The 13,022-nt window shown below is 35.7% G+C and overlaps 2 protein-coding genes across 2 annotated transcripts; one reads left to right on the forward strand and one right to left on the reverse strand.

Annotated features, from left to right (window-relative positions):
• Nucleotides 1–246: 246 nt before the first annotated feature.
• LOC144960936 (uncharacterized) lies at nucleotides 247–3,542 on the reverse strand (the record flags this gene model as incomplete). Its single annotated transcript, XM_078894318.1, has 4 exons — nucleotides 3,000–3,542; nucleotides 2,501–2,587; nucleotides 1,280–1,341; nucleotides 247–463 (listed from the first exon to the last, which is right to left on the reverse strand). Coding segments are annotated over exons 1-4 (430 nt in total), but the record flags the coding sequence as incomplete, so codon positions are not given.
• Nucleotides 3,543–4,975: 1,433 nt separating this feature from the next.
• Nucleotides 4,976–12,574, forward strand: LOC144960935 (aminopeptidase NAALADL1-like; the record flags this gene model as incomplete). The annotated part of the gene is made up of 7 exons (XM_078894317.1): nucleotides 4,976–5,329; nucleotides 6,041–6,163; nucleotides 8,173–8,305; nucleotides 8,977–9,198; nucleotides 10,301–10,393; nucleotides 11,408–11,616; nucleotides 12,443–12,574. Coding segments are annotated over exons 1-7 (1,266 nt in total), but the record flags the coding sequence as incomplete, so codon positions are not given.
• Nucleotides 12,575–13,022: the final 448 nt, after the last annotated feature.

Consider the following 13,022-nt stretch of genomic DNA (forward strand, 5'->3'; position numbering starts at 1 on the left):
TTTCACTGATATCACTCACACATTGGGGTTTCAGATTCTAAGATGTCCACCCTATCAAATTTGGATTTGTGCTTGTTATGTAAATGGTAGCGTATTTTGCGACGCAGCACTGCCAAAACAGAAAAAAATGCAATAACACAAATGCAGCACCATGGAGGGGGTGGAAGTTTTCTTTTAAAAGGAATGGGTAAATTAAAATTGATCCCACAAATATCAAAGGAGAAGAATGACAAAAAAATGACTCACCATTGCACGTAACACGTTGGTTTGCAAGTGTATAGCATTCGGGTTGAACCTGGGTCCCAGACTGGCAACGAGGTTCAGTCTGTGATAGTTGTGGATGAGGCTCTGACTGAGTTGGGGAATGAGCACTAGGTTCCAGAGACAATGATGTACTCAGCATTGGGTACCTCACAGAGTAGGTAGAGGAATCAGACTCGGAGTCAGCAACAAAATCGGGACCCTGTATATTTTGTGGAAAAGATGACAGATCAATCAATTTATTCATGTTGACAATAAACATGAAGAGCCATTGTTTAATAATCCAACTAAACAATTAGCTGGTTAATAATGCAAGTATAATAAAAAAGAGTTGAGAAAGGCAGACATATTGTCTAAGTATTTAATATGTTCAACTGTGCTTGGATAAATATAGATACACCAACCAGGGTTTCAGTAAACCGTTTTTAACCAACTCTTTAAATCCTACACCAGGACCAACAACTACAAAACAATTTTTTATATCACTACGATTCTGGACATATAAACGGTTGTCATTGCAACAATATGAACTTCCTAACCTTGCAACTGCAATATAGTTAACAAAAAAAGTTGATAAACATTACGATGCAAGAGAATATGGACAAAATGCGAGATCAAAAGTATAATCCCAACAGAAGCTATTTTAATTTTTCCTGGAAACGCATCATTTTCACATTTTGTCAAATAAAAAACAAACGACTTCAAATGTGAATGGCTCATCAATGAATATCACTTCAAAATATAACGAGGAAGGTTTAAAATAGTGTTATTGTTGGCGAAGTCCACTGCAAAGAAAAATTTTTAACAACAAAAAACTAGGAGATCTCACTGGTGTAAAACAGTGTTGTCCTTGTCCTGAAATATTGTATTGCGCCTAACAGACTGCAGGTCTCATCTTTTGTGGCAAATGTGTTTTGTCCACCACAAAATATGGTGATGTGAAGCATTTTGAGCATGGTGCCAACTGTGGATAAACGCTATACAAATGTTATGATTTTATTTTAATGTACATACTTACCACAAATGAATCATGTGATATGGAACTTTGTTCTGCATCACTTTCAGGCTCTGAGTTGGAGTCTATATAGAAAATAAAAACAACAAAAAAAAGCTGAAGACTATCATGTGCAAGTTTTTCTCTAAACTCTTAAACAAAAAATCATGCCATCTTATGCTGTAAAAGGATTTTTTAAAAATTATTTACCTTATGACTATTGTCCTTTGGAAAAAAAAGAAATTAAGTCCGAAACCTTCTGGCTATTTTCTTTTAAATTTCAAGAACGTCAGAGTTGGCAAGGGAGGACGGAAATATAATTCCAGAAACCAATCTGTCTATAATCATATCCATATGATAGTTTTTCGTTCAAGATTCAGGTACAGTCCACTTAGGATAATCGCAATACCTTGGGATCATCGAAAATGTTGGGATTAACCGAAATTCAGTTTCCTGTCCACTATTTCAACATTTTACACATTTATTGTCAACTCAAACCAGTAAATAATATTCTTAGTCAACCACATATAGAGCAATTTGATTGAAACAAAAACCATATGGCAGCCCCGTGTAGATTTGTCAACCAAAAGCAGCTATGAAGCAAGCCGATATCTTATTCAGATTGGAAGAAGTTTCAATCTTTTTTCTCAACAATTCAACATTTGTCAGAGTTAAAGAGATTAGCCTTAATGAGAGACAATAAGCTCTCACCAAACTCATTGGTCACAATGCACAGTTGTTAATCCTAAAACAAAGGATATCGCTCAGTCTCTCTTTATAACTGTCATTTATAACCTGTTGTCAAGATTATGACCAGCCCCACCCCTCTTCTATTTAATGGCCACCGATGACGTCACAAACCCATACTGCAGAGCCCCGCCCTCTTTCGACTCTAACAGAGTGGTGACACACTACTGTAGCATTAAATCCTGCTCACTCTCGATTCTTCAACCTGTCACGATTTCATCCATGATGAAATTTAATCATGATATACTGTTTGATTTCTTGAATTTACCACTTTTTAAAAAACCGAAGTTTGTTGCAATTAACCAGTGACTTTTATATAGAATTATTTCCATTGCTTAGGAAATATTGTGATTAACCGAAAGTTGCGATTAAATGAGTTGCAATTATCCGGAGTGGACTGTAATAGTATTACACATCATGACTCAAAAAAAAAAAAAAAAAAAAGCAAACTATGTGTACCTAAATGTTATTCATTTCCTCATCAAATTACATTCTTACCATTAACATCATAGATCACATCAAAAGGGTTGTCTGGATTGACAGCAAGACATTTTTCAGGATTTTTAAAGCTCAAATCTCTCTGATCTGAAGTTACAAAAGAAATAGCATATTCTCAACATTAAACTATGATTTTGTGAATGCTGTGATATGGCATACTGTATGCATAAAGCAAGATGCAAAGACAGGTTTAAGTTTAAATTATTTTATATTCTTTTCAAAAATCCATTCTAGTTTTGCCAAAATAAAATAAACACGAGAAGTGTTGAGTTGGATAGCGCTAAAACTAAAAGTAGTAGTGGTAGTAGTAGTAGTATTAGTAGTAAACGACAGATCTTACTCACTAGTGTGAATCTACAGTCTACAGAAGTTCCCGAATTATCTGACTCCACTTCCAAATGACTGACTGACAAGTGACAATCATCAATCGGTGTGTGATGTCTACCCTATTGAAAATCTTAAATCAACTGTGATGTAATAAGAATGGCCAATAACTTACCATTATAATTATCTCGGTGTCTCTTCAATGATGCCTCCAGCATCAATTTACCCCACGATGCCATAGACGTCTAGTTTGGAACTCAGCAAGTGACGAAAAAATACTTGCGGCTATAGAGAGGACGTCCGTCGGCCACTCTCTTTGTAAGTCAGTAGTCAGTGGTTATCAGATATCCTTGGTTCTTGAAAAATATAGAAACACAGCGGTTCATTTAAAAAGACTTTTGTAGATCAAGTTATAATGTTAGGTATTGCACTTTAAAATCTCTTCAGACATAGAACGGGTCAACTTGACGTCTAGACCAAATCATTTCGAAGATCGATATGGCAACAGCAACGCCTGGAATGGAGGATTTAAATGCGGCATCTGACGATTCTACTGCTATGACAGAAGATGCTCCATTTCACGACGTCGAGATGGCTTCAACTGGCATCAGGCATCAACATGCTACTCAATAATGGGTTTGATGAAGCGTTTGACTAAGAACTAAAGGCCGAGCTGATAACTGATAACCACCTACTACCGACTTGCAGAGTGAGTGAGTGCCGAGTGCCTCTTTATGCGCGAAATTGACTAAACATACGTTTCACGAAAAAAAGAGTTACTATGTTTGCTTGTCTCTTGTCACCAAGATAAGAATCCGGACCAAGATTCGATAAATCTGTTTCTAAAAATAGATTATAATTCGTATATCTTGTTCATTCCTCAGTTCATCAACTTTCACACAATTTTATATTAGGTTTTCATTACTATAAAAATCCATATAATGCTCTAGAATTTTAGAGAAAATTTCGGAAAGATATATTGCCTCACTATTGAAATATATCGATGAAAACACTGGTACCCCTATTGTACTTTTTTCAGGCGGTCACCTTATTGACCAACGTGAAAATTTAGGCATAACTCTTCTTACTGTGGTGTTTAACAAATAACTTCAATACTATGATTTACAATTATATATCCTTGACGGTTGGGTTGACAACCTTAAACTAAAAATAGAAAAGTGAATGTGCTAGAGGTCAAATCAATAGGGGGACCGGATTTTGGTCTCCCTATTGGTAAAGTACTGTAAAATGAACTAATAGGGGTACCAAAAGTCTCCCTATCCGGTATTAATACATATATATATATATATATATATATATATATATATATATATATATATATATATATATATTCATTTAAAAAAGCTCAAGCTCTATATCCGCTAGAATAAAAAAATAGCTGATTTGACTATAATATTATTCTAGTCATCTACATCAAACTGGAAATAGTTCCAACTTTATAAAAATGTTATATTTATAATAAATGTGTTATCAGTGTGGATGCAGTCGGCTTGGTCCTAAAAAAAAAAAAAAAACAACAAAAAAACTTTATTTAGTGCAACATCCACTTAAAGTGTTCAAATTAAAGAAATGAAGGAGCAGGCACCAGTATAAGATAAAGATCTGAACAAGTTTGTATGAAAGGTGTCAGACAAAGCAAGAAAGAAACATAGAAGAAAAAAATCCATCCCAAATAAATCAGTCTACCTCGACTGATTTTTTGGGATGGTTTTTCTCTTCTATTTTTCTTTCTTGTCTGGCACCTTTCGTACACACTTGTTCAGATCTTTATCTGAAAGTGCTCAAAGCGCTTTACAAGTGGCCCCTAGCTAACAGTACCACTTAACATGTAGGAAGAGACATGATGCCTGTTTGGTGATATTACAATTTTTTTCCGACACAGATAACGCCAGGTTCTCATTTTATACCTCAGTACGAAAGAATGTGAGTAAAGAGTCTTTTCCAAGGACTCAGCATTCCCTTTAAAAACTAGATCATTTTATTTGACAATGAAGAATGATTTATATCTTTTTTTTTTTCTATGTCAAAATAACAACCTGCAGATAAGAGTCCAGTTTCTGACATAGAACTTAATGTGTTTTTTAAATTTTTGTTTTGTTTTGTTTTTTATATGATTACACTTTTTACAGGATGGATTCTGTGCACGTTGAGGAACATGAAATTTTGGTCACTTACCCAGACCCAGATAGACCAAATCGTCTTGAAGTGCTTCACGCCATCAACGACACCCTCATACACTCCTTTGACTTTGTCCGGAGTCCCGCTTCACCTCCTTCCAAAACTAGCCTTACTGGCAATACTACAAGAAGTTCTCAGCCTGATCCTGGTGGTGGTGGTGGTGGTGTTGGAGGCAAAGTTGAAAGGTCAAAGTCGGAGGGAAGTTCAAGGGTCAAGAGAGATAAAAGTGGGAGGAAAAGTGATGGGTACACAGAGAAGTGGTGGCGCCATCCGCATGTCTCATTCTCTCCTCCTGGAATTACCAAGGTGAATATTCTCTCTCTCACTCTCTTTCTCTCTCTCTCTTTCTCTCTCTCTCTCTCTCTCTCTCTCTCTCTCTCTCTCTCTCTCTCTCTCTGTGTCTCTCATATGCGAAATTAAAGTCTCGTGTCAGTACAAGCAGTGGTGATGGTGGCGTTCATGGTGGTGAGTGGCCAGGATATAATTATATTTTATTGTCCAAAAAAAAATGTGTTTTTTCATTTGGTTAAAACAACAATGAAAAAAAAAAAGAAAAGAAGATTACAGTACAAATGGTCTCGTGTGCACCCACTGAAAGACACACGATTCAAGATTTGCTTTCCCATTGTATATCAGTAATTGAGATTTTTAAAAATAAATAATTGAGCTTTTATATAGCGCAATATCCACTAAACATGCTCAAAGCGCTTTACAAGGGGTTGGTCCCCAGTCAAGAGCAACATTTAACATTCAGGACGGGACATGACGCCTGTTAGGTGATATTACAATTTTTTCGGACCGAGACAACGCTGTTAGCAGCCCGGTACATATTTTACTTATTTTATCTTACCTGAGTACGGTGAGAAAATATGAGTAAAGAAACTTTTCCAAGGACTCATCTGTGCACCGAGCAAGGCTCTAACACCAGGGCATTCCGATCAGAAAGTGAGTGTCATACCACTAGACCACATAGCCCCTATTAGTGATATTATACCTATTTATCCCTTTCATTCCCAGGCACCGTTGATCTACGGTCACTATGGACTGGAGTCTGACTTCAAGTTGTTGGAATTGTTTGGCGTGTCAGTGTCCGGTAGGACTGGTTTGATTCGGATGGGACGGACATCAGTGGCGGATAAGGTATGGATGGCAGACTTGTGTTCATGTTAGTGGAGATGGTAGTATTTGTGCTTATCATTTGGATATATATATATATATATATATATATATATATATATATATATATATATATATATATATATATATATATATATATATATATATATACTAGTAAAAAGCCCGCAATTTCGCGGGGAAAGAACTATTTTCATTCAATACTGTACTCACCATCATTTAATGAGGGCAGATTGGTAAACAACGTTGTCTGTGTAATTTGGTATATCTTCGGTTGATTTTTCTATGTGGCCCAACATGAAGTATCAACGGTGAAAATACAAATTTAAAGAATACTGGGGATGTAGGAGCTTTCAGAATGTCTCCCCTTTACTTAACTTATGGAAAAACAAACACCCTAGCACATTTAATAACACTTATGACTAACCTCTCAATCTAACCCTAATAGAAAAAAACAACTCTCGGACTGCTTTGCACTACCTTTCAATACTTAACTAATCAAAATGGCGGCCGAAAATCAAAACAATGGTCAAATTAGGAAATTATAAACTTTCACAAATCTCTCTAGGTTTGTTCTAGAGTTTTTAAACTACTTCTATATAATGACAAACTGAATAAATAAATGCCTGACAAAATATCAACGGTGAAAATACAAATTTAAAGAATACTGGGGATGTAGCAGCTTTCGGAATGTCTCCCCTTTACTTAACTTATGGAAAAACAAACACCCTAGCACCTTTAATAACACTTATGACTAACCTCTCGAGCTAACCCTAATAGTAAAAAAAAAAAGAATCAAAATGGCGACTGAAATACCTTCATGTGATCATGTGAATAATATCACTATGAATGCCACGATTTGCTGAAATATGCCAACACGCACACACATGTATACACTACACAAATCACACACACACACACACACACACACAGACACACACACACAAACATACACGCAATTAGAACATAATACTCCATAACAAAACTGATCACCGCTAAATAAACAACACAACGGAAGTAATAATACTTGATGTCATAAATAGATGACGCAAATTGACAACTTTTTACAGTGTCAAAATTAGTTGATTTTGGGAGCCAAGTGTCGTCGTTACATATTTCATGATATTATCTGTTTGACTCAACGAACTTTCAAACTGACTTTAAATTATAAAAGGAAATCAAGTTATCTGTTTATCTATCTGTAAAAAATACATTTCTAATTTTCAAATCTTTCAGTAGAGTTGGGCGCCGTATCAATTTTTTTATTGACTCAAATAAGCACAATGTTCTCCACAATGCTATATTTTTTAAAGAAAGGATATATATATATATATATATATATATATATATATATATATATATATATATATATATATATATATATATATATATATATATATATATATATATATATATATATATATATATATATATATATACCCGTAGTATACCCGGGGTTACTTTTACCCCATGCCTATTTATTGCATGTTTATGAGATAAATTATAGGCGTAGTATCAAAGCTAATGTTGTGGGGTTTTTTTGCATGTTAATGATAGTTGAATAAAACTATCTCTGTACATCATCATCATCATTGCCTTTTTCACCCTGGGTCAGGGTATAGGCCACAGACAAACAGTTTCCATCCTTCTCTATCCTGAGCTAACTTTTTTTTTCCCGTTCCATGTCTTATCACTTCTCTGTATATCAGCTTCTTTAATTTTTCTCCATGTTCCTCGTGGCCTTCCCCTTGATCTTCTGCCCTGAGGGTTCCAGTCCAATACTTTCTTTGTTATAGTGGAGTCATTCTTTCTAAGGGTGTGTCCAATCCACCTCCATCGTCTTCTTCCTATTTCCTCTCCCACTGGTTTCTGCTTTGTTCTTTTCCATCTATGTACATGCTCATTTTTAATCCATTTTTTTTTTCTTCCAATTTTGAAAAGTAGCAAAAATCTCTAGGATTGAGTGAGTTAATAGACCCAAGTAACTTATTTTTGTGTTTTGTGGTCTATTTTAGGTGATGGAGGCAGAAAGACGCGGAGCGGTGTCTGTACTTTTGTATTGGGATGTGGACGACCATCGTTTTGAAAAAGGCTTGTCCATTGACCCCGACACTGTGCCCTATGCCTCAGCAGCTACTTATGTGGAGGGTGAGTACAGTTGCCTTTCTTTTTTTTCTTTTTGTTTTAAATGGAGGGGGGGGGGGGGGAGTGGCTGAGTGGTTATTGCACTGTGACCCGGAAGGTCCAGGGTTCGAGCCCTGCTTTCCTTGAGCAAGATTATTAACCCCCAATATGCTCACGTTGGACAACATGGGTGATTCCTGTTGACATCAGACATCCTGTTTGATGGATTATCTATATTCCTTCGTGGAATGCCTAGGCAACGATGTCGTGGCGGAAGGGCATAATTTATTTTAATTTTGTTTAAATATCCTCTCAATTGTTGTGTGTGATCATTATAATTATCATCATTAAGTATAGGTGTTATTTTTTATTATAAACTCATTGCAATGTTATCATCAAAAGTTATTCAACAAGTAAATCGTTCAAATGTTACATTTCCAACTTTCTACTCTATCTTATGACATTTTATCATTTGCTGCAGGTAGAATATACACAGTTTTTCTAATTTACTATCAATTTTTTTTTTTTTTAAATTCTCTTTTTTTCACAATTTAAAGGTTAGCAAGTTACAGAAAAATCGACGAAGAACAAATCACAGTGCCATGCTATTTTTTTTTTTTTTTAATGAAGTTATTTATTTATTTATTTATTATTTATTTATTGGTCAATTTCCCTGTCCTTTCCTTCTCCCACAGACCAACCGTTTCTATGGAAACCGTCAATTCCGTGCCAGACCATTTCTACACACCAGGCACTCACTCTCATCGCTCTAATAAACCAGGACTGGATTCCCTCCCCTGCCTCCACTACTGATGGAGACGATGATGATTACGATAATAGTGAGGACGACGATATCAAACAAAGCGGGGACCAGCCGTCCATTCAAAGATTCTACTCATCAAAGGGAAAATTAAAAGGTTTCGGCGACTCTCCATTTATTTATTTTTATCTCTTTATTTATTTATAAGGAAAGAGAAGTGAATTTTTAATAATATGTGACATATCGTATCGTAATGGTATGATATGGATGAAAACAAATTTCAAAATAGTGTGAAACTGGGTGGGATTCCTGACCTCCCACAGTGGGCAGGGAGGTACATACCGTGTCTTCTATCTCCCTATGTCTGTTTTCCAACTTGCTTTCTGTCTTTGTCTTGGAATGAGATTACTGTGTTTTGTCCTGGCCCTGGCCTGATACCCTGGCTGAGAGGGAAACAGTCGAATGTATAGTTAGTTTTGTGAAGATGATATTTTTTCCTTGTAAATCATCTCTCTGTTATGCAGTGTATTATGTTTTGTTTACATATATGATTTGTAAATATTTGAGTGTGTTCCTCTTAGTGGAGACCTATGCTTGTTGCTGGATGAGACTTTTAGGTGATCTCAAACTAAGTACTCTGATAGTGTGCTCTTGGAATCTACACCGGTTTCTTATTTGAACCAATTCCCCCTTGCCTTACCTTTTCTTGGGTGCTCTAATTGTAATTCTAGAATTGTTGGCGCTGATATGACCTTAATGTGTTGCAAGTGTCGTAAAACCCTTAAAAACAAAAACAAAACATCAGATGTAGATCTGCTTGTAACAACAATACTACTACAGCAACTTGGCATATTGTGTTTGAATGAAAACGTTTGTAGTTTACGAGATAGAACTGATGATATCATAAGATGAAATTGTTTTAAACTTGATAAGGAGAGTGCTATTTAGAGACTTCATCTCGAGGCCAATTTTTAAGTAATTGCATAAACTTTGTTTGATATCTACATTTTGTTTATAAATTTCTTCATTTTTTAAATTCAAAAAATGATAATTATATATTTTTTATTATTATTATTATTATTATTATTATTATTATTATTATTATTATTATTATTATTATTATTATTATTAATAATAATAATATTATTATTATTATTATTATTATTATTATTATTATTATTATTATTATTATTATTATTATTATTATTATTATCATTATTATTATTATAATATTATTATTATTATTATTTCCTTCACAGATTCCTTTGTGGTGGCATTAACAGTATGCAATAAGAATAGGAGACAAAAGATTCGGAACATTGTCGCGACTATACAAGGCACTGAGGAAAAAGGTTGGGTTTCTTTTTTCCACCATTATATTATTTTGAATCTTCATGAAAGTTATGATTATTATTATCATCATCATCATCATCATCGCCATTACCATCATCATCGTCATCATCCTCATCATCATCATCATCACTATCCTTGAATTTCTATGTTAAATTGACTTAAATTTAAATAAGAGTTATATTTTTGCCTCATAAACAGGAATGAATGGCAAGCTATTTAGAGGGTATAATATTTCAGCCTGCACTGCGAGTGTTTTGATTCTACTTTCACTAAATATCAGAGCAATCATAGCTTTAACAACTGGCTTCATTGTTTATCCGAGTTAAAACCGTAAGATATAACATTCATTAAGTGCAAAACAAAAAATGAGAAAAATTTGATTCCACATTGTACATGTGGTTTCGTGGTATAACACTCTTCTTTGGATTGGAAGGTCCTGGTTTCGAGTACCACTCTGAGCGGCGCTTAGTTGAGTCCTTAGAAAAGGCTCTTTACTCATACCACTATACTCACTATACGTTATCAGTGTTGTCTATCTCCCAAATTTTTTTTTTTATACCCCCCCGAACAGGTATCATGTCTCATCCTACAAGTTAAGTATTACTGTTGGCTAGGGACCCCTTGTAAAGCGCTTTGAGCATGTTTAATGGATATTGCGCTATGTAAAGCAGTGCTGATGGTTTTCCTCAGATCCGCGGATATCCATGATTTTGGAGCCAGAGGAAGAATTTCCTCCTTTTAAAAAAATTACATTTCCCTCAATCAAATGTACTGGCAGTGAGAGACTTGATGTGTGGTAGAACGAACAAGTGCAGTTTCCCCACACTCCAGAAATTATCTAGAATAAGAATGACAGTTATCTCAATTGCTCTAAGAGTAGGGGTTAGTGCAGTAAAATTGGGGCTGAAAGTCGTTCAATATTTTCCTACTTTCTCACTTTTTGTCACCATCAGCACTGATGAAAGCTCATTAAAAATTAAAAAAAAAATAATTTACCACTCTGCCTCCCCCAGATCACTACACGCTGGTAGGGGCTCCTCGTTCCTCCCTTCCATTCAGCCCATCTCAAGATGTTGTCGTCAGTACCTCCATCATCGCACAGCTGGTCAAGAGTATACAGTATCTACACAACCTTCACCTATGGAGGCCATCTCGTGGGGTCAAGGTCGTGTCATGGGGAGGGTCAGAGTTCTCCAATGCTGGAGCCCTGATGTACATCAAGGTCATTTAAACCTTCTTTTCTCTTTTTCTGTTGGTCACTTGGTATCTGTCTATAGATAGTTCGAAGATGACGTCACTCAGGTCTTTGTTATTGTTTTTTTTGCCATCCGCGTTTATGAGTGATGCTCACTGAACTGTATTAACCCGACTATAAACGTTCATGGATACACATAGTTTTGTGTGTTGGTCCGTTATACTTCCGGATGTCAATGTTATGAGCTTCTTAGCCAAGCGCATACTATCTATACATCAATTTAATTTATTTATCCAGAACTACCATTTATACCATTTAAGCTTAGGTAATGTCAAAATAGGGACATTGATAGATTACTCGTGGAATCTTCTGTTCCCTAATTGAACCAATCACCTTTTCTTACTTTTTCTTTCTTGCTTTAACTTCAAATCCAGAACGTTTCCCTCATCGTCTTTCTGTTTACTGGTTCTAAAATGATCTAAAAGTTTTGCAAGTGCCGTATACTCCCCCCCCCCCCCCCCCCCCCCCCAAAAAAAAAAAAGAGATATAATATTTATATTGCGAGAGTGGTTATTTTAAACTGATCAAAACAAGCATCTATAACTCCATCCCATGATCTATTGATCTATTTTTGAATAGTCAAGTCCTGTTATGATCAGTAGAATAAGGAAATGTAAATGTTGCTGCTCGAAGAAATAAATAACAATGTGAAATTGAATGTAAGCTTCAATTTAATTACGAAAACAGATAAAATGGACGTTTCAGGTTTCCGGATGAATGAAACTATAGTTGAATGAGATAATGTGGTAGTGGTGTTAAGAATCTTGTTAAGAATCTTTTTTTTCCCAACCAGAATCGACAACACATTCTTGGTAGTCGTGCCGTGGCTTACATTGATGCCAGCCATCTTGTATCTGGCAATGCCACCATCGCAGTCCAAGCCGGTGGAAGTCTGCAACAGTTACTCAAGGAAGTTGCTTTTGATGTGAGTAGCCTTGAGGGAGACAAGATTATTTTAATTTTTGAATACTCCAAGGATTGGGGGAGGGAAGGGATTGGGTTTGAGTGGCTAATTTTTTTGTGCGACTATGTGGTTTTGTGGTATGACACTCGCTTTTGGATCGTAAGGTCCTGGGTTCAAGCCTCGCTTGGCTCATAGTTGAGTCTTTGGAGAAGACTCTTTACTCACATTCTCTTGCCGTACTCAGGTGTAAAATAAGTACCTGGCCGTTAACAATGTCTCTGTCAGAAAAAATTGTAATATCGCCTAACAGGCGTTATGTCTCGTTCTACATGTTACGTGTTGCTGTTGGTCAGGGACCCTTCCTTTGTAAAGCGCTTTGAACACATTTAGTGGATACTGCTCTATATAAAAGCTCAATTTTCTAAAAATATTTAAGTGGCTAAGTTGTTTGGCATTGTACTGAAAGCAA

This window comes from Berghia stephanieae, unplaced genomic scaffold (assembly GCF_034508935.2).
Source record: "Berghia stephanieae isolate SIO BIC M18660-M18661 unplaced genomic scaffold, UCSD_Bste_1.3 scaffold1086, whole genome shotgun sequence".
Taxonomy (NCBI): Eukaryota; Metazoa; Mollusca; class Gastropoda; order Nudibranchia; family Aeolidiidae; genus Berghia; species Berghia stephanieae.